This window comes from Mytilus edulis, chromosome 13, assembly GCF_963676685.1.
Source record: "Mytilus edulis chromosome 13, xbMytEdul2.2, whole genome shotgun sequence".
Classification (NCBI taxonomy): Eukaryota; Metazoa; Mollusca; class Bivalvia; order Mytilida; family Mytilidae; genus Mytilus; species Mytilus edulis.
Window position 1 is genome coordinate 71,878,578 of NC_092356.1, and position 22,348 is coordinate 71,900,925.

Here is a 22,348-nt window from a genome sequence, read left to right on the forward strand (position 1 = left end):
ACGAGAACCAAGTATAACAACTCAAAAAAGAATATTTAGAACATATTAAGTGGTGAAGTCAAACATAAAGGTCATTAATGATTAAATAATGGTCAACAGCAACTTATGCCACAGATAATCAGACAATGAAAAACTATAGGCCAAATATAATAACACAATGATCAAGGAAAATCGAAAAATCAAAGATATACATACAACGGTCTATGAAACTTTAGGTCAATGATAATCAAACTATGGCCAATCAAAAAAAATCAAGGCATGGTCAATAACAAACCGAAGATCAACGATAAACAGACAATGATCGATGTCAAAAATCATAAGTCAAAGATAATCAGACAAAGGCAACTAAAAACTAAAAGACCATCAGACAACGATCGATGAAAAACTATAGGTCAATCGTAATATAACAAAGGTCAATCGTAATATAAAAAGGTCAAAGACAAATTAGATACCAAAGATAATAAGACAATGGTCACTGAAAAAACTATGAGTCTAACATAATTAGTCAAGGGTCAATGAAAAAAACTATAGGTCAAAACTTATCTAAGTGTTGTATACACATACATAACACATCCTGTTCGTAGGCAATAACTGTATTGTGTATTGATAGGGGTTGCAGCTGTTTCACAAACCACGCCTCTTATGGGGAATAATTTCAATTATCTAGATATTTGTTTTGTTTACTTTCTGGTTCCCAGATATGGTCATATATATAGTGGATATAATTATGAACTTTTCAATCTAAGATGTATTTTTATACCAAACTTCATAATAACAGTGACACAGTGTAAGCCGTAAACGGAGTTCCCAAAGGAAATTTCATGTCTATATTTACAAAGTGTACCGAAAGAATGGACGCTTGACATAATGGATAAGCATTATTTCCGATTTAAGTATCAAGTGAATTTAAACTATTCGTGTCAACGGATCTCAAAACATTTTTTCGAGATAATTTCATTGCGAATAAGCTTAATTTGTCGGTGTATTCTTATCTTTAACTATGTTTTTATTATGTTTTATATCATCCATCTAACAGTAGGCTGTACAATTTACATGCATTAGGAAAAGCTTCATTCGTTCTGTCAGAGTTTAACTGATCAAAATTTTCACAATGTCATTTGTTTTTTTGTCCATCTGATGAGTTAAGCCTTTTTCAACTTATTTTTATAGTTCGTTCTTATGTTGTACTGTTATACCACTGTCCCAGGTTAGGGGGAGGGTTGGGATCCCGCTAACATGTTTAACCCCGCCACATTGTTAATGTATGTGCCTGTCCCAAGCCAGGAGCCTGTAATTCAGTGGTTGTCGTTTGTTTATGTGTTACATATTTGTTTTTCGTTCATTTTTTTTTACATAAATAAGGCCGTTAGTTTTTTCATTTGAATTGTTTTACATTGTATTATCGGGGCCTTTTATAGCTGACTATGCGGTATGGGCTTTGCTCATTGTTGAAAGCCGTACGGTGACCTATAGTTGTTAATGTCTGTGTCATTTTGGTCTTTTGTGAATAGTTGTCTCATTGGCAATCATACAACATCTTCTTTTTTATAATCATATTTTCTCTGTAAAACTACAAGTAAATGGTCACAGCAACGTTCATGAAAACAACCTTTAATCAGCATTTCCCACACAATCATTTGTAGAGTATTGTAGTAGAGCTTTTTCACCTTTACAATTGTTGATCAGTGCTGTGTTCATATCTAAAAATTCTGTAGCAACCATTTACAAAGCCAAGGTTTTCCGACCTTCAAGCATTGTTCATTGGTTTCTACATATCAAATAATTTATTGTCAAAACTCTCTATCAACCATTTCACTATGTCAAGATTTTCCGAACCACATACATTGTTCATTCCTTCCTTCGTATAAAAAAAAATAATTTCCGCATTCTCTATCAACCATTTTACTATGTCAAGGTACCGATCGACGGGCATTGTTAATTGCATGCTTCTTTCATTTCAAATTAGTTATTGTCAAAATTATATATGAACCATTTCACTATGTCTAGGTTCCCCATCAGACAGGCATTGTTCATTGATTCCTTCATGTAAAATAAGTTATTACCTACTTTTGTGTAAACCATTTCACTATGTCTAGCTTTCCCATAAAACAAGCATTGTTCATTGTTTCTTTCATATCAAATAATTTATTGTCTACTTTCTCTGTCAACCATTTCACTATGTCTAGTTGTCCCATCAGAAAGGCAATTGTCATTGTTTCTTTCATATTAAATAATTCATTTTCTACTTTCTCTGTCAACCATTTCACTATGTCTAGTTGTCCAATCAGACATGCATTGTTCATTGTCTACATTCTCTGACAACCATTTCACTATGTCTAATTGTCCCATCAGACAGGCATTGTTCATTGTCTACTTTCTCTGACAACCATTTAATATGTCTAGTTGTCCCATCAGACAGGCATTGTTCATTATTTGCTTCATATCAAATAATTCATTGTCTACTTTTTCTATCAACAATTTCACTATGTCTAGTTTTCCAAAAGTACAAGCACTTTTCATTGCTTCCTTCATATCAAAAAGTTTATTGTCTACTCTCTCTATCAACCATTTCACTATGTCTAGCTGTCCCCAAGAACAAGCTCTTTTCATTGCTTCCTTCATATCAAAAAGTGTATTGTCTACTTTCTCTATCAACCATTTTACTATGTCTAGGTTTTCTCTACGACAGGCTTCGTTCATTGCTTCCTTCATATCAAAAAGTTTATTGTCTACTCTCTCAATCAACAATTTCACTATGTCTAGCTGTCCCCAAGAACAAGCTCTTTTCATTGCTTCCTTCATATCAAAAAGTGTATTGTCTACTTTCTCTATCAACCATTTCACTATGTCTAGGTTTCCTCTACGACAGGCTTCGTTCATTGCTTCCTTCATATCAAATAATTTATTGTCTACTCTCTCTATCAACCATTTCACTATGTCTAGGTTTCCTCTACGACAGGCGTCGTTCATTGCTTCCTTCATATCAAATAATTTATTGTCTACTCTCTCTATCAACCATTTCACTAAGTCTGGTTTTCCCCAAGAACAAGCTCTTGTCATTGCGTCCTTCATATCAAATAGTTCATTGTCTACTCTCTCTATCAACCATTTCACTATGTCTAGTTTTCCCATAAAACAAGTGTCGTTCATTGCTTCCTTCATATCAAATAATTTATTGTCTACTCTCTCTATCAACCATTTCACTATGTCTAGTTTTCCCCAAGAACAAGCTCTTGTCATTACTTCCTTCATATCAAATAGTTCATTGTCTACTCTCTCTATCAAACATTTCACTATGTCTAGTTTTTCCCAAGAACAAGCTCTTTTAATTGCTTCCTTCATATCAAATAGTTCATTGTCTACTCTCTCTATCAACCATTTCACTATGTCTAGTGTTCCCATAAAACAAGCTTCGTTCATTACTTTCTTCATATCAAATAGTTTGTTGTCTACTTTCTCTATCAACCATTTCACTATGTCTAGTTTTCCCCCAAAAATAGCTATTGTCATTGCTTCCTTCATATCAAATAATTTATTGTCTACTCTCTCTATCAACCATTTCACTATGTCTAGTTTTCCCCAAGAACAAGCTCTTGTCATTACTTCCTTCATATCAAATAGTTCATTGTCTACTCTCTCTATCAAACATTTCACTATGTCTAGTTTTTCCCAAGAACAAGCTCTTTTAATTGCTTCCTTCATATCAAATAGTTCATTGTCTACTCTCTCTATCAACCATTTCACTATGTCTAGTGTTCCCATAAAACAAGCTTCGTTCATTACTTTCTTCATATCAAATAGTTTATTGTCTACTTTCTCTATCAACCATTTCACTATGTCTAGTTTTCCCCCAAAAATAGCTATTGTCATTGCTTCCTTCATATCAAATAATTTATTGTCTACTCTCTCTATCAACAATTTCACTATGTCTAGTTTTCCCCAAGAACAAGCTCTTGTCATTGCTTCCTTCATATCAAATAATTTATTGTCTACTTTTCCGTTAACCATATTGCTATGTCTAGGTTTCCATTATCACAAGCATTTGTCATTGCTTCCTTCATATCAAATAGTTTATTGTCTACTCTTTCTATCAACCATTTCACTGTGTCTAGGTTTCCTCTACGACAGGCTTTGTTCATTGCTTCCTTCATATCAAAATTCTCTATCAAACATTTCACTGTATCAAGATTTTCTGAACCACATGCATTGATCAGTGCTTCCTTTATATCAAATAATTTGTTGTCAAAATTCGCTATAAACCATTTCACAGTGACCAGTTCCCCCACTAAACAAGCATGATTCATTACTTCTTCCATAATACTTTTAGAATAGTGAACCTGTTGTAAAATAAGTTCAATGAAACTATACTTCTTTAAATCAACCATAGCTTTGATGATATCCAACCACCTGTAATACTTCTGGTCAATATTGTGTACCAAGAAAATGAAAAGATCTTTCGAACTGTAACCGTGACATGTAGAAAACATTGCAGTAATGAGGGAAGTGACGTCCAATTTATTCAAATCAAATGTTTTGAAGATAACCTCTGCTGTTTTGTAATGCCGTTCTTTACATGTGTCTATTATCAGTTCATGCATATTGAATATAGAGTGGTTATAGTTATGTAAAATCCATTCTATAATTTTTCTAAGATCATGTCTACATGAGAAATTAAGTAAAGATGTAACAGGATGAAACATTGTTTTTATATTCTCTTGTAACCATTGTAATATTTTATCAAGATTATTAATTTTGTCGTTGATTGTTTTCAACGCGGTTTTCTTTACATCGATTTGTAAATTAGGAATTCTTTCATATATCAACCGAAGAATATTCAAATTTTGTAAATCGGATTTGCTAACTGTATCTATTTGTTGGTCGGTATCTTCTATTATCCACTGGATAAAACGAAAAAGCGTCAAACTTAATTGTGTGAAAACGTTTTTTATCATCGTTTCCATTTCATGATAGTTTCGCAACTTCCATATAACATTCTTAACAGCCTCAAAATTTTCGCAACTAAAATCCTTTACGAGAAATGTTTCAACATCTAGCACAACTTCATCAACTGTAAATAACATCCACTTCAGAAACGTTTCCTTGCCATCTTTGCATGCAGCAGTAAAGATTTGATACTTTTCTTTCTGACTGCATAACTTTTTCTTCAACAAAATCTTTAATACATCCTCCCAGCCATTCTCAATGGCTGTATTAACAACATTACCTGTGTCAAATGTTAAAGGCCGTGCATCAATCAACATTTGTGTCACAAGATCTTTACAAAGTTTTGTACAGGCTGTATTGATGGATTTTCTTAAATTGAACAAATTCAGCGGTAATGACTTAAACAAAATATTCAGATTATCGGTTTTGTTATATGCGTCAATATATTCTATTGAAATATTTGTTGATATTGAGTCGCACAATCTTCTAATATATTCTACATGTTCTACTTCAAAAACCAATTTTACAATATCAATTTCTTTCGAAACATGGCTTAAAAGGAAGCTAACGGCTGTATCATTACCATTTTTCAACGCAATTTGTATGCTTAAATCGTAATTACACTCTATTCCATACTCATTTATCAATCCATATATAAGGTCCAACTTCATATCTGAGTTGTGTTTTTCACACAAATAATAGAAACATGCTACTACTACTTTTTTACTTGCTTTAACTTTTTCCATATTTTGCTCGTCTTTCATGTCATTTTCAATGAAATAAAGGACTGTGGAAATATGTTTATCTACGTTATGTTTCTCTATAAGGGACCATAATAGGGCTATTGGAAAGTTGAATGACATTTGCTCAAGTTTACCTTCAATTTGTATGCCTATTGTATCTTGTGATGTACAGTTGTCAAACTCTTTGATTAAAAGACATATAAAATCAGGGTTATTCTGCAGTATGATTGACGAACCGCAAAGTGTCTTCATAAACTCAGCGGATCTCATTTTATAATCTTTCTCAAATAATGTGAAAAGTCGTTTTGTCAAATATCCAAACATTTCTTTTGCAATGACCAAGCTAGTCTCCTGTTGTCCCCAATCCTCCAACTCTAATTTTATAGATTCAATTATAAAATCAAAGTTTAACACTGATGTAACTTCAGAGGGGTTTACATCAAAATACGATATCGCTAATGCTTCATATATCATGGGATGTTTGAAATGATACACCATTGTTTGAGAGTCTTGTTTCAAAAGGCGACCATCCATTTGCTCTGCAATTTTTTTAACTTTATTGTTGAATAAACGTCTTCGTTGACTGTTACAAAACGAGTCCATAATTGCCTCTAGTTTTGATAAGTCTATTTTGTTTATTTCTAAGCAACCAGTATTTAGAAGAGTGTAAACCAACAGAGCATAAGAAATATTCAAATCAGGATTAATGTCTGTAGAATCTCTTAGTGAATTTATTTCATTCATAAGGGATTGATCTGGATGTTTGAAAAAGTTAATACCTAGCTGTAAAAACCTTTTGTTTGACGTAAACATACAGCATAATTTGGGATATCCTGTAAACGGGTCCGTTTTGGCGATATCGTAAACAGTTCTCCTGTCTAAGCTTAAACCTTTGTTACCATCATATAAATCCCATGTATTACTAATATTTTGTTTTTTGCAAAAATTAAACAACAAACTTGCTTTTTCTTCTTCGCTCATGCAAAATCGGTCAGTGCTAAGATCAATTTTACAACAATTTTGAAACAATCCATGAGAAACAAGTACAATTTTGAAAGAACTCATTGTTGAAGAGTCTACAGTAAAGATTATCTTCATATTTTTTTTATGTTTCCTTGCACTTAAAAAATCTAAAATATCACAATTGTTTAAATTCTTATTAGAGTTTTCTTTTGAACGAAATTCATCATCTATTAATACGGCAGTTTTTCTTTCATCCGTAATAAGGTCCTTTACCTGTTTGATATTTGTTACTTTTAATAAGTCAAAGTCTTCATCAATTAGACCAAACTGTCTTAGTAATTCCAATCCGATTCTAGACTTCCCTGATCCTTCATTACCAATGATGACGAAGACATCCTTTTTGTTCATCCATTCCTTACATTTTCTGACAGCATTAGTTTCAACAAAAGTTCCTTGCTCTACATGATAATCAATTTCCATGTGTGTTTGATCTACAAAGATATAAACAAAATATTGGCTTTTGTAAAACACACCGCTTACTTCCACATTGTTCCAGGTATCGCCTGTACAAAACTATAAGTTTATCCATTAAAATTAACATTGAGCTCTTTGAAACTAATGAAAACATTAAAGGATTACGGTTAATGGTTCACGGCTCTAGGTATTTTTGAATCATATATGTTAATGCCTTTCCGAAAATCAAAGCTCTTTCTTAAAACAGAGAAAGCGGTACAGATCAATAACATTACAGAGTGGAAATATGCATGTCTTAAAAAAGAAAAACATTATACGCACTTGTTGCTATCAAGAGTTTGTTGATCGTTATTGAATATCCGTTTCAAAGATGATATTGGATATGTTTCTTATGTCGTAACTACAATCCCGTTCCCATTTCACGATTGTGATCTACCGTATTAGACTATATAGGTTGCACTTTGGAAAAACAGCTGTTTTCAAACCAAGCTTTTTTTGGAGAGATATGTAATCTATATAAATAATTCATTTTGTTTTTGTTCTGTATCCCAGATATAATTTCTATTTTTCATCTCGTAGATATATAGCTTGGAAATGTTACCAGTAAATATGCATATGTATTGTGGTTGAATTGACACGACGGGTGCCACATGTAGAGCATGTCACTTAAAGGGTCAGTATACTGTTAGTACATAATATACACAATAATTCAGCTAATAATTATATGCAACTTGTAATATATATGTATATACATTATGTACACAGCCATGTATCACCATCATTGATGGCGATCCGATGGATACATCTGTTGTAGAGTTGTCACTGACTCAGACGTACTTATATATATATATATAATATATATATTGTTTTATTAAAGTGCAGCCTGCAATAACATTATAATACAAATATGAAACATATGTTATGTCAGCCAGCCTTCATAGGCTAATATGATAAATTATAAATTTTAGTGAGGGAAGTAATGATAAATTAATCTATTATCTTCAACCTAGTTTTGGTAGTTCTTATACTTGCCTCCTTTTATTGTTGAAGAATTTCCTTTTTAAAAATTTCAAAAACATTTTTTTATTGGATATATAAGATTTTAAGAGATTAGTTATGCAGGAGATTCGTATTGTCAACATATTTGTTGAAATTGGAGGTAAACTTTTTTAACAAATGATTGTCATTCTTAAATGAATTATTAGTATATGCCTCTCCTTTTCGACCTCGTCTTATTTTCATATGAATTGAAATTCCTTCAGACACTCGTCAAAACAAGAAGATCAAAGAAGCCAGATCAATTAATTTCACTTTAAGATGTTTTATCCATTAACCGTCCAAACTTTTATTATTGGATTCAATTGATATATTCCCAAGAACTTGACATTAAAGAAACAACAGAAACGGCTTCCTCTGCCTCATTTTTAGACTTATACCTCGAATTTGACAAACGAGACGATTTTAATTTTTAAAGAACCATTTTGTCCCATCTTAGTAGCAAAATATCAACTTCAGAAACATTTCCCAACTTATTCGGTATTCAAGAGCTTGCATAGACTACTCAGACTATGAAAAAAGTCCCCAGTGTCTGAGCAAAAGTTGATGAACCATGGGTATGTGGAAGAACGTCCAAATGACACAGATATTAACAACTATAGGTCTACGTTCGGCGTTTAACAATGAGCAGTAGTTTCGGTATTTATTCTGCTTCATATGTTAAGAAAAGCCAGTCGACAAGTAGGCAAATATTTTGTCAAAAAGCTCAGCAGGTGGGAGGAAAAAAGTACGAAGTTATGATTGAAATTTCCAATCATAACCTGAAACTAATTTCAAATCAGTCAATCAGAGGGTGTTTTAAAGAAGAGATTGAATTAAAACAATGTTGTTCGATTATGAACTAAATCAAGTGACAAATACGTTGAGAGTTTTCTGTCGATTCATATTCCATACCAAACAAAAACAAGTCGGACTTAACTTATCTTTCTGATAATTGAGGAAATTTAAAAATAAAAAGTGATGAATCGCTTATAACATAAGGATAAAGTTTAAAACAGAAAAACGGTCCAGATGCATGAAATTTATCAGAGGATATTTTCAATATTTTTTTCAGCACTAGGTCTAAATCGCTGTTGGTTGACTATCAATCCCCGATGTTATCTTAATCTCAGTACTTAGTAAGTCGGTACTGTTAATATGTAAGAGAAACCTTTCATAGATTGTCTGTTTATGAATTAAGAAGATTCAAAGGTTTCACATACTAAAAAGTGAAATCACAAAAATACTGAACTCAGAGGAGAATTCAATCGGAAAGTCTATAATCACAAGACAAAATCAAATGACAAAATACATCAAAAACGAATGGACAAGAACTGTCATAATCCTGACTTGGTACAGGCATTTTCAAATGTAGGAAATGGTGGATTAAATCTTGTTTTAAAGCGCTAAACCTCTGACTTTGATGACAGTCTCATCGAATTCCGTTATATTTACAATGATGCGTGACTTAACAGACATAATTAATAAAATAGTCAAACTATGGGTACAGCAGTAATCATCGTGTAACAATTTTAAAGGGAACAATTTAACAGAGTACTTTAGATTGATTTGACTGTTACGTTTCGTTTCTTTCGGTCATCTAGCTCTTTATAGTTTCAGTTTGTATATATTATATGCTTTGACATATTTGGATTTGAGCGTTCCTGAGGAAGGTATACCCGGAAGAGCGCGATTAACGCATGCTATTAATAAGTTTTTTTAATTTTGTTTTATGACAGCTTGTAATGTCAACTTAAAAGCATCTCTTACAGGTCTACTTACTTTTTACTTTTACTAAAGTTTGGTTAAACCTTTCCATCAGTTGTTCTTGATAGTCATAGCTTTTCTGAACACAATCATCCATAAGTTTTGGAATTTTCCCTGCTTTTTCTGCGATTTTGCTACCTATCCTGTTTAGACAAGGCCCTATGTCTGCAACACTCTACAATTAATTTATTCAATTTTAATTTCAAGTCGAACTGATTATGACAATGAAGTAGTGAAATAAAAATCCATTTATGAAGTACAATGCCGTAATTGCGTTTTAATGTATCTAAGTATCTTTAATGAGTTCTGTTGATCAATTTTCTTTTATAGTTATACATATGTGCTGTTTTGTGGAACCTTTATTGTCTTGTGAACAATTATATACAACTATGCAACAATAATACGAGAATCCTACACTCTAAGCGTTTTTAGCAGTACTATAGTGTTCCTTATTCACATTCCCATTGGGTTATAATAACCTTTTCATCTAATAATTTGATAGAAAGTTTTTTTTTATAAAAGCATTGCAATCCCTCCATTACTCAGGTCATTTTGCTTTCAAATAATTGTCATAATTTTTATCTTAGTTTAAATTGTGTGCATGGTTTGAACACAATTCATGAGCAATTCTTCGCAAATTCAGCAATTCAGAATTTGTGATATTACACAGTTATAAAATCCCAGGTCTAACGTCAAAAGAAATATAGGGATACATTCTTAAAACAACATTATTTATTGTCGTAAAGTGTTCTTCTTTATTCACGAAAAAGGATGTTTTATTAATCATAGTGAATAGTCTTTAAAAAAAACTATTGTAAAAGAGTTACTTTTGATTTACATACATTTGATTTGTATTAAACTTTTTATATCTCAGTCAAATTGTTTGCTCTAATTCAAATTGTTACCACTGTTACCAAAATGGGAAATAAATCGTTTTAAGATTTTCACAACGATATAATAATGAAGGTCAGACTATTTTTTCTTTACATTGACATAGTTATAGATTCAGTATTTTGACGGTACGAACATCTTTTAATTTTCTTTAAATAATATTTATGCATTCTTTGATTGCAAAAAATGTTCATGGTTCGTTATTTGATGTGCATCGTAAAACACAAAAGAATAAATGTTTCTTTCCGGAACCTAACTTACTAATGTATCATCCTAATAATGCAAGGTTAAACAAGTCAAATAAATTTGGATAATTGTTATGTTATCATTGATCAGTGGGTAATAATAATTTTTCAGTGTAACTGCTGATATCTTTAACACGAAAGAACGCGTGACTTTAGTAGACCTAAATGTGTTTTATTTACAATCATACCATATCTTTTTATGTTCATATTCTTACCTGGTGAATGTCTGCTTGTCTGGTAAGCGTTTCCATCAAATTATTTTGATACTGTGTGAAAAGAGTTTGATCGAGTGCACCATCTTTTGCCTCTCGTAATTTCTGTTTGAATTGTGTTTCCTTGTTACACACTTTAGCAATGTCTAAGATACAACGTTCTATCTTGACAACTGATGTGTTATAATCGTTATCTGACATTATACCTTCTTTAGCATGGCCGTAGTCCTGATTTCTGATCAGAACTAATGCATCAATAGCCTTCCATAGAGTACAACAGTGCTGTAATATGATTCTGCCAACGGATGGGCAAATATTTATTAACGTTATACCAGGTGTCGCTGCAACGGAGCAGATACTTTGCATACTCCCTGGAACGGGTCTCTTTCTATGATTAGTGCAAGGCAGCAGAACGGCATTAAACATCTGCATCCAGTCATTTTGTTTCAACTTTGAATAGTTAGTTGGAAATGTGTAGCCTCGTGAACATTGACAACAGGGTGCATTATACTGCCATAGATGATACAGCTCGTGCTTGTTGTGGTTGAGAAAATCTTCAAAAGTTTTGGATTGAAACTGAAGACAACTAAACCAGAATACATCTTCGCAAAAATTGACCAACAAAAATCTAGCCAGGGTAAGGTCGAGCACATCAGTACCTAACCCTGACTTGGTCATGCTGCAACAGAAGTCAGCTGATCGTGTAGTTGTATTGTGACATGTTAACTTTGATGTTCGGTCAAACAACAATTCCATTTGTGATTTGTGGAGAATACGAGATGAATGGGTTGGCTTATGTCCTGGAGGACATTGACAACATCTAGAACTGTTATACAAATGATATATTTCATGTTGATTTGTGTTTACAAACTGTTCGAACGTCTGACCTTTATTTTGCACATCTAGTTCTACTAAAGACACTAGAGCAGCTTTAGAATGATCAACAACCAGAATGGCATTCCGTAAGAAATTCTCTCGTTCTTTTGAAGTCATAGTTCAGCTGGATTCTAGTAATGAAATTGAAATTTTAATCATTTTTTTTTAATTGAGTTGCCATGAAATAGAATGTAATGCATGCAAATCGTTTTGAACATAATACTTGGTAAGAAAGAAGTTAAAGTCATTTCAGTTTGAGGTTAAACTTCATTAAATACCCGAATAAACCCCGACTCAATGAATTATTGTAACAATACGCTAAGATCACGGACAAATTGCAAACTATTGTATGCAGCTTTCATTGTTATTCAACGCAAAATTATTGTCTAAATTGCCTAAACGATATAATTTCAGACAAGGTCTCTTTTGTTTTTAAACCCCAAACTTTAGCGACCTTAAAGTCTATAAGCGGACGCTTATATTAAAAAAAAAGATTTATTACAAAATGTTGATATAAACAAAATCAATAGGAATCAATCAGAATTCGTATTCTTCATGAGATAGAGAGAAAACAACGCAAGGGAAATATCACCATTTCCATTGTCCAGATATATCTGGACACATTTTTAAAAGAGCCCTGTTTTGGTCATTTGCATTACATTCTTCAGTATTCGATGAAAAAGAGGGACGAGGTTTATTGTTATAAAAATGTATATCCATAAGAACGAAAAAGGCTCGAGGATAACCAAGCATTTAGTTTGAAATTTTACAACTACTCAATTAAAAGGCACATTCGCTCATTTGCTTTAGGATTCACATAATTTCATTGACATGGACAATTTACGATTTAAGCATTTTGAAATTACAAGGATACAAGTTACAAATTGACAATTTACGAATTAAGAATTTTGAAATTACACAGCAACAAGTTACAAATTGACAATTTACGAATTAAAAATAACAGTTACAAGTTACAAATTGACAATTTACGAATTAAAAATAACAGTTACATGTTTCAAAGTGACAATTTAAAAATTGACAATTCACAAATAGACAATGTACAAGTTATTCATTTACGAATTAAGAATTTGGACCCCGTTGTTTGAATCAATACCACCGGATAAATACACCCCCTCTTGAAGTGATGAAAAACCCAAAATGTAAAGGCAGGTAAGTTCAAATTTACTTAATTATTATATTGTACGATATGCCAACAAGTTGCGTCTTGTGGTACAAGTTCATACTAATTTAGCCACTATTTATGTATGATTAGGCCTTCTGTCTCTTCAAATTGTCATGATACGATATGATGGTACCTGTTCAGAAAAGCATGTAATAAGTTCAAGCTTGCTTAAACACACTTGTCCTTCAACTATTCATTCGACGTTTTCGTAGAACAATGTTATATCAAGTTTAACTTAGCAGATTAGGTTGTGCGTTGAAATATTATTTTGTACAAGGAATATAAAAGATGTGTTTGCTATCACTGTTTTTTTTATTTGTTGTAACTATATCCGGGACATTCCTACATAATCATTTGTTTGACTATTTCATTCGATTGACTTATTTATAGATTTTGTCTTGTTGATCATATTCTTGACTCTCAGTTGTCTGTTTGTCTTTTTAATTTTAACCATGGCATTCAGTGGCGGATCCAGAAATTTTCATAAGTGAGAGCCGTTTGCTGCCTAAGAAGGGGCACGCTCCGGTCAAGCTTCAGTGATTCCCTATATAAGCAACAAAATTTCCCCCAGAAAAAGGTGGCCCGGGCCCCTTACCCCCCCCCCCCTAAATCCGCCTCTGGCGTTGTCAGTTTATTTTCGCTCCATGAGTTTGACTGCCTCTGGTATTCTTTGTCCCTCTTTTACAGCGCTTTGTAGTTTCCCACTGTCTACTATTGTTTACACATACCCTTTAAAACATATCGCTACAACATTTGTTTGTTTTAAATCTAGCTCATTATTAATCAAGATTATGTTAACAAAGTTTCTTTTAAACAAATGACCAATTAACGATTAACCTAGTTTTCACTTCAGTAAAATAATACTAGAACTCTTATGTTGTAGACTTGGGTGTAAAAAGCACTACGGATCCCTTAAACACAGCCAAAGATACAAGAGCCGTAGAACGGGTTTACTGTCGGACTATATTGTACAGGCATGGCACTATTATCCATTCGTTTGATTTGTTTGAGCTTTTAATTTTGCCATTCGATTATGGACTTCACATCTGGAATTTTCCTCGGAGTTCAGTATTTTTGTGATTTCATTTTTTGTTATGGCCAAAATAAACCTTAAGGTTTCAATCAAGGAAACACCAGTTATAAGAGTTCAACCAAACGAAACAGTAAAAAAACAAGACAACTTATGGTCAATATGATGGTTTACATAACATATTGTGAGTTGAATGGAGAGTTGTCTCATTGGCACTCATACCACATCTTCTTATATCTTATCTATTCATCAATAGACATATACAAATGTAGGATTTCAATTGCAAGAACTATGTCTAACTAAATTGTTGCAATGTTACCAGTTAAATTATAACGCAATGAACATAAAACTTTAATGTTGTTCTTTTAAACTATTTTTTATGCAAAACGCCTCAAAGAGTAACACCATTGCTTTTATGTTTTTTTTATTTTGAAACAATGTTTTTGTTTACGTCTTGGCAGACTTTAATATTAACGACAAGTTGAACAACACACTAATCATATGATTAATTTTAATCGAATGATTAAGAAATTTTAACGAGTCGTTAGCACTAACGGCAAGTTGAACAACAGACCCCTGGTATCTTTGATATTGTGTCATATAATTATTCCACTAAAAAAGGTAAGAGTCTCACTTTATTAAATTGTTTGGTTAGTATGAACATCTTAGGCTATGGAAAGCCGAATGGTTTACGCAAAGAGAACTTCATGGAATACACAGTTTTCTAATTAAGAACCGGGAATAAAATCAGAAAGTAAAATAACAAAAATACCGTCAAAACGGAACTTCTGTAGTCAAATGGCAAAATTAAAAAAAATTAAACACATTAAACAATTGTGTAACAACTGTCATATTCCTGACTTGGTACAGGCATTTTCTTATGTAGAAAATGGTGTATTTAATCTGGTTAAGTAGCTAGCTTAGAAACATTGTTATTTACATTAAATTACGTGATAGAAATACCACACCCACACACACACACACACACACATTCAAGAACACTCATCATAGAGTAACACACCTACAAACATTTTAATAGTCGACGCAACATACAAAACAACAATAAACATCTTCCATTAATAACAAAAACCACAGGACTTCACAAAAAGTGACGTCTAATAAACATGAAATCTCGAATTATATATAATTATTTTCACATTACCAATCCAAACAATCTCGAATTATGTATAATTATTTTCACATTTAGCAATGAAATATGTAAACAAATAGGGGTAATTACTATACAAACACAAATTTAACAAAAGGCAGACAGATATTGGCCACAAAAATAAGACAGACAAGAATACAAAAATTTACCATAGCACATTAACACAATGACGGGATGTATAAGTACAGATCAACGTCATATACAATTAACAACAAAGAAACACAAAAAAGGCATATAGCAAAAGCCCATTAGCAAAAATGAAACACAAGAATACAAAATGTTTACAATAGTTTGATTAGTTATTTGCAATCATAAATACTAACTTTTATTGATCTTGATTTGTGACCGACATATACAGAATATGTCGCGGTGTTTATATTACGCCTGATAGTTTAAGTAAAAACTTGAAATAATGAACCATTTTTATGTTAATTTAGTGCAGTTTAGAGGCAACTAAATACAAATCGTCATTATTAGTTTGTATTCCCTTACAACATAAAATGTATTCCTTTTACATTTTCTAACATAGTGATTAAGGTAAACAAACCTACACTACTACTGTCTTCTGTTTGATAGGGGACCATCCTCGTTATGAATTATGGAAATACCCGTTTCTATAAATTGCTTTGGATGGATTTAAATCTAGATGATTGCAATGAATCTATTTATATCTTAAGACAAGCTTTTTTTTAATAGATTACGGATCATATATAAAATGACAATTATTTGAAACATTTTTGATCTTGATATAAAAATAAAATGGTTTATTTCACCATGTTCACGTCAACAAACAATACATGGGGGGTAAACCTTATTATTTTTAAGAATTCATAATAATCAACATTTAGCAATCACATTTTTATCTATTAAAGTTATTTTGAAGCGTGTATCAATGATGTGAAATATAATGATTCTCATGTTTGTTTTCTTCTGAGAATATGTTATGGTCTTAAAAGTTTTGTTTTAACTATAAAGAAAATGTAACTTACCATCTGTCTTATATCTTCGACTGTATTTGTTACAAAAACTCTTCAAAGTTTCAAAAAGACTGTACGAAAGAAGTTCATCTTGTCTACACAAGAAAGGTGTTTATAAATCATGTATATTTCCGTCGTGTTTTGAATTCATAACTGTGTAAGTTTCCATCGAAATGATAACGATATACATGAACAGTATATATGACATACAGGTTTTCCGTTAGTTGTATAAGGGTGAATTTAAATTTGGATCCTTGTAATGAATCTATTAATAGCTTTCTACTTCCCTGTGTCAAAGTAAGATAACGAGTTCTATTTTTATAGCGAAATGTATTTCAAATTTTATACAAGGAAGCTACATGTAAGGATCAAAACACCTATTTCATTGTGAGTTATAGGGACTGTATCGTTAATTGTAATTAAAATATGGTACCTTTGACCGGGACGAAATTTTTTTCATATCAAATTTATAATGTTTTTTTCACCTCGATTACAGGCTTTTATCATCCCGCAGCAAATTTATGTAACCATTTCGATATTTGATAAAGATCAACATGTTCTTCCCAAATAGTTAAAATACTAGTCGAACAAGCTAAACTTTACCGATTGCACATGTTCCGTTGTAGTGATTGTTGTATTACATGAACCTAAGTTCAAGGGTAAGAGATTGCTTACGATATCGATCTACGAGATATATTTCATTTTGTCTATGTATATTTGTTCCGCCTAACAAAAGTTCCACTTGTAACACTGAAATATTACGTAAAAAATACCATATTTCACAGGCTAAAAAATTGAATTACGCCGTATATCAACCATCTTAGTGCTCCATTCATTGCTACCTTCAAATCAAATAAAAATATTGTCCTAATTTTCTATCAACTATTTCACGATGTCAGAGTATCCTCATCTTCAAGTATTGTTCATTGCGTCCTTTATATCAAATAATTCATTGTGAAAATTCTCTTTAAACCATTTTACTGTGTCTTGAAGATAGCCGAAACATACCAAAGGGACATTCAAACCGATAAGTCGAAAATAAACTAACAACATCATGGAAAAGAATGGTCGTCATTGCTTCATTCATATAAATCATTATAATGTCTGCCATGTTCAGCAAATATTGTATAATTGCTATTTTGCCGTACTTACAAGCTTCGCGTATTAACCATACAAATGCACCATTCATTCAAATATATTTTTTCAACACTCTCAAATAACCATTTTACTATATGATATCTTGTTTTCCCATAGATAAGATTGATTGATTGATTTTTGATTGCTTAACGTCCAGTCAAAATTGTCTGTCAACCATTTTACTACGGCGCACAATCATTGATGAAAGACCAGTTTTGGCATTCAGCATGACATTTACGGTTGTGTTTTATTCCTGTTTGGAGGATGATGCATGCATAACAATAGGTAATTAGCAGGAAAGTAGAAAGAAAAAATATTTGAAGCAGAAAAAAAAAATGGTCAAACCGAACAGCAGACAACAAACGTGTCTTGTTTATATAAATTTGCATATTTTATATAATTTATACGTCATTACGTTTGTTATTATAATGCTTAAATATTTTTTGCCAATTTAAGTTATCGTGGCCATACTCTCATCCGAATGTCTGTAGGGAAATATATTTTTGTTCATTCATTAATGTGGCGTTTATCATATACCATACAGTCAAACTTTTGTATACCTCTTTATTCGTCATATTAATTATATTTAAATATACTTTGAATTGCCCCATTAGTATTGTTGTGGAAGGAAAATTATAATGATAGCCTTTGATTATTTAGAATGGCCGTTTCCGAGTCGAAACGATTATGTCGCTTATTGTTCGTGTTGCTGAGTCTTTAGTTTTCTTTGTTGTGTCTTATGTTCTTTTATAAGTCTTTTCGTCTTATTATGTTTTAGCCCTGGCGTTGTCAGTTTATTTTCTATCTATGAGTTTGAATGTTTCTTTGGTATATTTCGCTTCTTTTATGGGTAGCTTTGTTTTTGAAACCCAAAAATGACAAAATTTACATGATAAATAAAAGCCTTATGTTGCGAAAGCTTTTGAATATCTGTGGTACAAAATACTACCATATATATGATTTCACAGAATAACCAGTTTTTAATAAGTCCAGTCGTTTTATGTGTAATAGCCTTTTATAAAGGATTTTCTAGATGAATTTCTCTATGAGTTCGGTATTTTTTTATATTACATTTTATTTTTAAAAGATGTATTCATATTGCATTCATTTATAATAAACAATGTTAAATATACTACACTAAATTGTGTGTATTGCAGTCTAATATTACAGTACTGAAAATTCGATAAGGTCTTGGTTTAATTGGATGATTATATTAACTAGTAATTTGCATTTTAATTACTTAATTTAGTTTTCTTTTTGTAATGGTGCTATTCTGTCAATGATGCATTATCGTTTTACATTAAAAAAAGTAATGGCAAGGAATTAACCCTAAGCTATGTGAGAAATTGTAACATGTTATTTTCAATAAAATAGAATTGTCTTTTATTGACGACAACACTCATTTGCACAGTATGATGTTTCAATAAAATATTGAATTTTAAAGCAGAAATGTTTTTTAGTTATAAATATTGAATTATGTGTTAGGTACGCAGTTCTCCTGTTTACAAGTACAAATGCATAACACGGAAAATGATACATTTAACATGGTTGCTTTGCAAATAATTCATTAGTATTCTACTCTTTTTAACAAATATTTAATAGGACACCTAGTACAATATTATAGAACTGTTTGCTGTTGGAATATAAGTTATTATAATACTATTAGATTCGAATACAATTAATGTTTCTCATGTAGACGAAACGCGTGTATGGCGTACTAACGTATTACAGCACCAAACTTGTTATATTCACTTCTGCTTGACTTAATTTCCTTCTATGATTTATTTCTAGCATAGAAAACACATAAAGCTTTTGTCAAAACATTATATCACTGAATTGAAGCTCACATTGGACTGGTAGTAACATATGCGTCAAACAAAGAAAACTACATATATATGAGTAATTTATATATAGCTCTAAGCTAGATAACTTGCTAAAACGGTTATAAAATGCATTTCCAGTGAGATTTTGGAATTCATATATAAGTATACACCAATTTCCTTAATCAATAATTCACTAAGAAACCCAATAAAAGAGGAACGAAAGATACCAGAGGGACAGTCAAACTCATAAATCGGAAATAAACTGACAACGCCTGGCTAAAAATCCCCCTGGTATCTTTCGTCCCTCTTTTATTCCATAACGATCAACCAAATCGTGATGACGTCCGTTAAATTTACGAAGGAATGATTTTAATTTCACCATTTGCAACTCTTGGTTTAATAGCTTCAGTGTGAGCAGCAACCCTCTATCAAGAAAATCATGATAGGAAATGCAAGCACGGGAATATCGTATCAATTGGGAGATATATACCCCGTATGCAGGTGCTGCTGGAATGTTGCTACTTAGAAATGGAAAGTTCAAAATTTGGAAGCTGAAATCATCTTTTTTGTCGTAAAGTTTTGTTTTCAACCGACTCCATTGTCAATTTCTAGATGTGAGTCAAGATATGAGGCCGACTAAACTGTATCTGTTGTATCCTTTATCTCTATTTCGATGGGATAGATGTGTTCAACATAGTCACCAAATTTTGAATTATTGTGTGAAAGAACTTCATATATATAGCGGAAAGTAGAGTTAAAGGATATTGCTAACTTCTTATTTTTCTTCCTGAGAAGTTCATGTATGAAGTCAGCCTCATAAGTAAAGGATGTAAGCCGATACCAGTCCATTCTCTAAAATATTGGACAGGTCTGAGGCCGCAAGCCGAAGACCTGTTCAATATTTTACAGAATGGACTATTGGAGGCCTATATCTTACTTAAAATATTGTTTAACAAGTCAAAAAGGTGCAAAAATGCAATCAAATAAAAAAACATTTATTTTTATTCAAGTGTTAAAATTGTTTGTGAATAAGCTTTCTTTACATTAAAATGTATCCTACATGTTGGTCCCTATAAACAGTAGCTCTACTTAAATAATAGAAAAATAGAAAGTACAGCTGAAAGTAAACATTGTTAACATGTATTGCTACATGTAGATTAAGACTCAGGGTATGCGCATCATGATTTTGCGAAATGACTACTCATAATATGTTCAGTGAATACCTTTACATGCGTTTTGTGTTCCAAATGCAAAAAAACAAACAACCAAAAACAAATAAAGTGATGTCGTTTTAAGTGATTGTGCTGTTTCAAACTTTGGATTAAAATCAAATGTGTATTCAGATATATTCGATTTGAGTGTTGATTTAAAAGAGGATATAGTTTTAGCAGCTAATAATGGCAAGTTTTATATATAATTTATTTCAAATTGTAGGCCTCTCCTATTAGCTTCTTTTTTCTAAAAGGGTTTCATTTCTTTTTATGTGAATGAGAGAAAAAAGGAAAAGCACACGTGACGGCAGGTTCACGTTGATCCATATTGAGTGCACTGAATCGATTTTGTTTCAAATATATAATTATATGATCAAATTAAGAGATAACAACGTGCAATCATTTGAAATTATTTTGTAGTTCATCGGAATTTTCAAAAGAATGTTATTGTTTACCCAAACGGTACCACCGGTTTATCCCCTTTCCTTTTTATCAATTATTTTTCTGGAAGGTAGTGTCACCTCTTTTTTCGCGTTAATTTTTATATTGATGTCCCTTGTGTTTTTTTTTATGTTAACGGATTATAATTTTGTCTGTCAATTTCCTTTTGCAAAAAAAAACCACCTTTTTATTTTATTTTACCATACATCGGTTACTACGAACAAAGAGCGTATCGAACACACGGTTGATTTGTTTAACATAAAGATGCGGTAACGTTTTCCTCCTATTCTGCTTAAATTCCCATATTCATCGTCGTTCATTAGCGAAATGTTGCATTATATTCATATTCAAGCAATAATATCAGACTGAAAAAACAACAACTTGTAAATCAACGATGAAACCTGAAAATTATAAAACCTATTGTAGTCCCCAAGTACATGAAGCAAGTTTTAGATTTTCATTTTTTTTACACACGGTGAGTTTTATGTTGTGTATGGTTCTTGTATTGCGGCATGATCTATCAAACGTTAGAAACATTACTTTATTGTGTTTTTTTTTTCATTTTAATTGTAGATGAAAATGATGTTAGGAAGAATAAGAGCAACACCAGAGGTTAATATTGATAACCAAAGACGGACAAGAATAAATCTTTTGGAAGTGTTAAAATCAATTTGAAAGTGATTTTTGTTTTCAAGAAACTGTTTTGACGAGTGACAAAATTATAGTATTTGAAGATGGCTTTAATAAAATGTTTTATTGTAATTGTCATTTGGTATTTGGTTGTATTTTTTCTATGCACATGATGAAAACAATTGGCGAAACTGATAGTTTTTTTCAGTGATTGGGCTATCATTTACCTGTAAGAATCAGTTATGCTACCTTTAGCTGTCCAATACTTTTAAGAAAGAGGAGGGCTTTTCTTAAAAATATTGGACAGTTGAAGGTAACATAATGGTTTCTCGAATGTAAATGAAAGTCCAATCACTGAAATAAAGAACGGGTACAACAAGAGAATGACGTCACAACAATGTTTTAATAATAAAGAAACAAGTCGGCAAGAAGAGAGGCACAATTGGTTCCCATTGGAATCCTGTTGCAAAACACGTCCTCCGAACGTAGCAAATATGTTGTCAATCAAGCATCTTGATAATGTCAGTTCAGAGAGTTTTTTGTTTGAATCAGAGTGATCCTTTACAAAGTAGGATTTATCCCTCCCTAAGACAAGATA

The 22,348-nt window shown here is 31.9% G+C and overlaps 2 protein-coding genes and 1 long non-coding RNA gene across 3 annotated transcripts; 1 reads left to right on the forward strand and 2 right to left on the reverse strand.

Moving 5' to 3' along the window:
- Positions 1-2,370: 2,370 nt before the first annotated feature.
- LOC139500540 (putative ankyrin repeat protein RF_0381) lies at positions 2,371-3,960 on the reverse strand. Its single transcript, XM_071289289.1, has one exon. It carries the CDS (start codon positions 3,958-3,960, stop codon positions 2,371-2,373), a length of 1,590 nt encoding a protein of 529 aa, XP_071145390.1.
- Positions 3,961-3,989: 29 nt separating this feature from the next.
- On the reverse strand, positions 3,990-16,956 carry LOC139500541 (uncharacterized). Its single transcript, XM_071289290.1, has 4 exons — positions 16,521-16,956; positions 11,278-12,281; positions 9,942-10,101; positions 3,990-7,141 (listed from the first exon to the last, which is right to left on the reverse strand). Exons 2-4 carry the CDS (start codon positions 12,265-12,267, stop codon positions 3,990-3,992), a joined length of 4,302 nt encoding a protein of 1,433 aa, XP_071145391.1. The 5' UTR covers positions 12,268-12,281; positions 16,521-16,956.
- Positions 16,957-17,771: 815 nt separating this feature from the next.
- On the forward strand, positions 17,772-21,888 carry LOC139501678 (uncharacterized). The gene is made up of 2 exons (XR_011658627.1): positions 17,772-17,930; positions 21,694-21,888. It is a non-coding gene; the product is annotated as an uncharacterized lncRNA (long non-coding RNA).
- The last annotated feature ends 460 nt before the right edge of the window (positions 21,889-22,348 follow it).

Excerpts from the sequence above, each read along its gene's own strand:
- LOC139500540 (XM_071289289.1), bottom strand. The coding sequence starts at position 3,960 with ATGACAAGAGCTTGTTCTTGGGGAAAACTAGACATAGTGAAATTGTTG.
- LOC139500541 (XM_071289290.1), bottom strand. The coding sequence starts at position 12,267 with ATGACTTCAAAAGAACGAGAGAATTTCTTACGGAATGCCATTCTGGTT. Across the intron at positions 10,102-11,277 it reads GACAAGCAGACATTCACCAG|AGTGTTGCAGACATAGGGCC; the intron begins GTAAGAATATGA and ends AATTAATTGTAG. Across the intron at positions 7,142-9,941 it reads AACTTTAGTAAAAGTAAAAA|ATCAAACACACATGGAAATT; the intron begins GTAAGTAGACCT and ends ATATCTTTGTAG.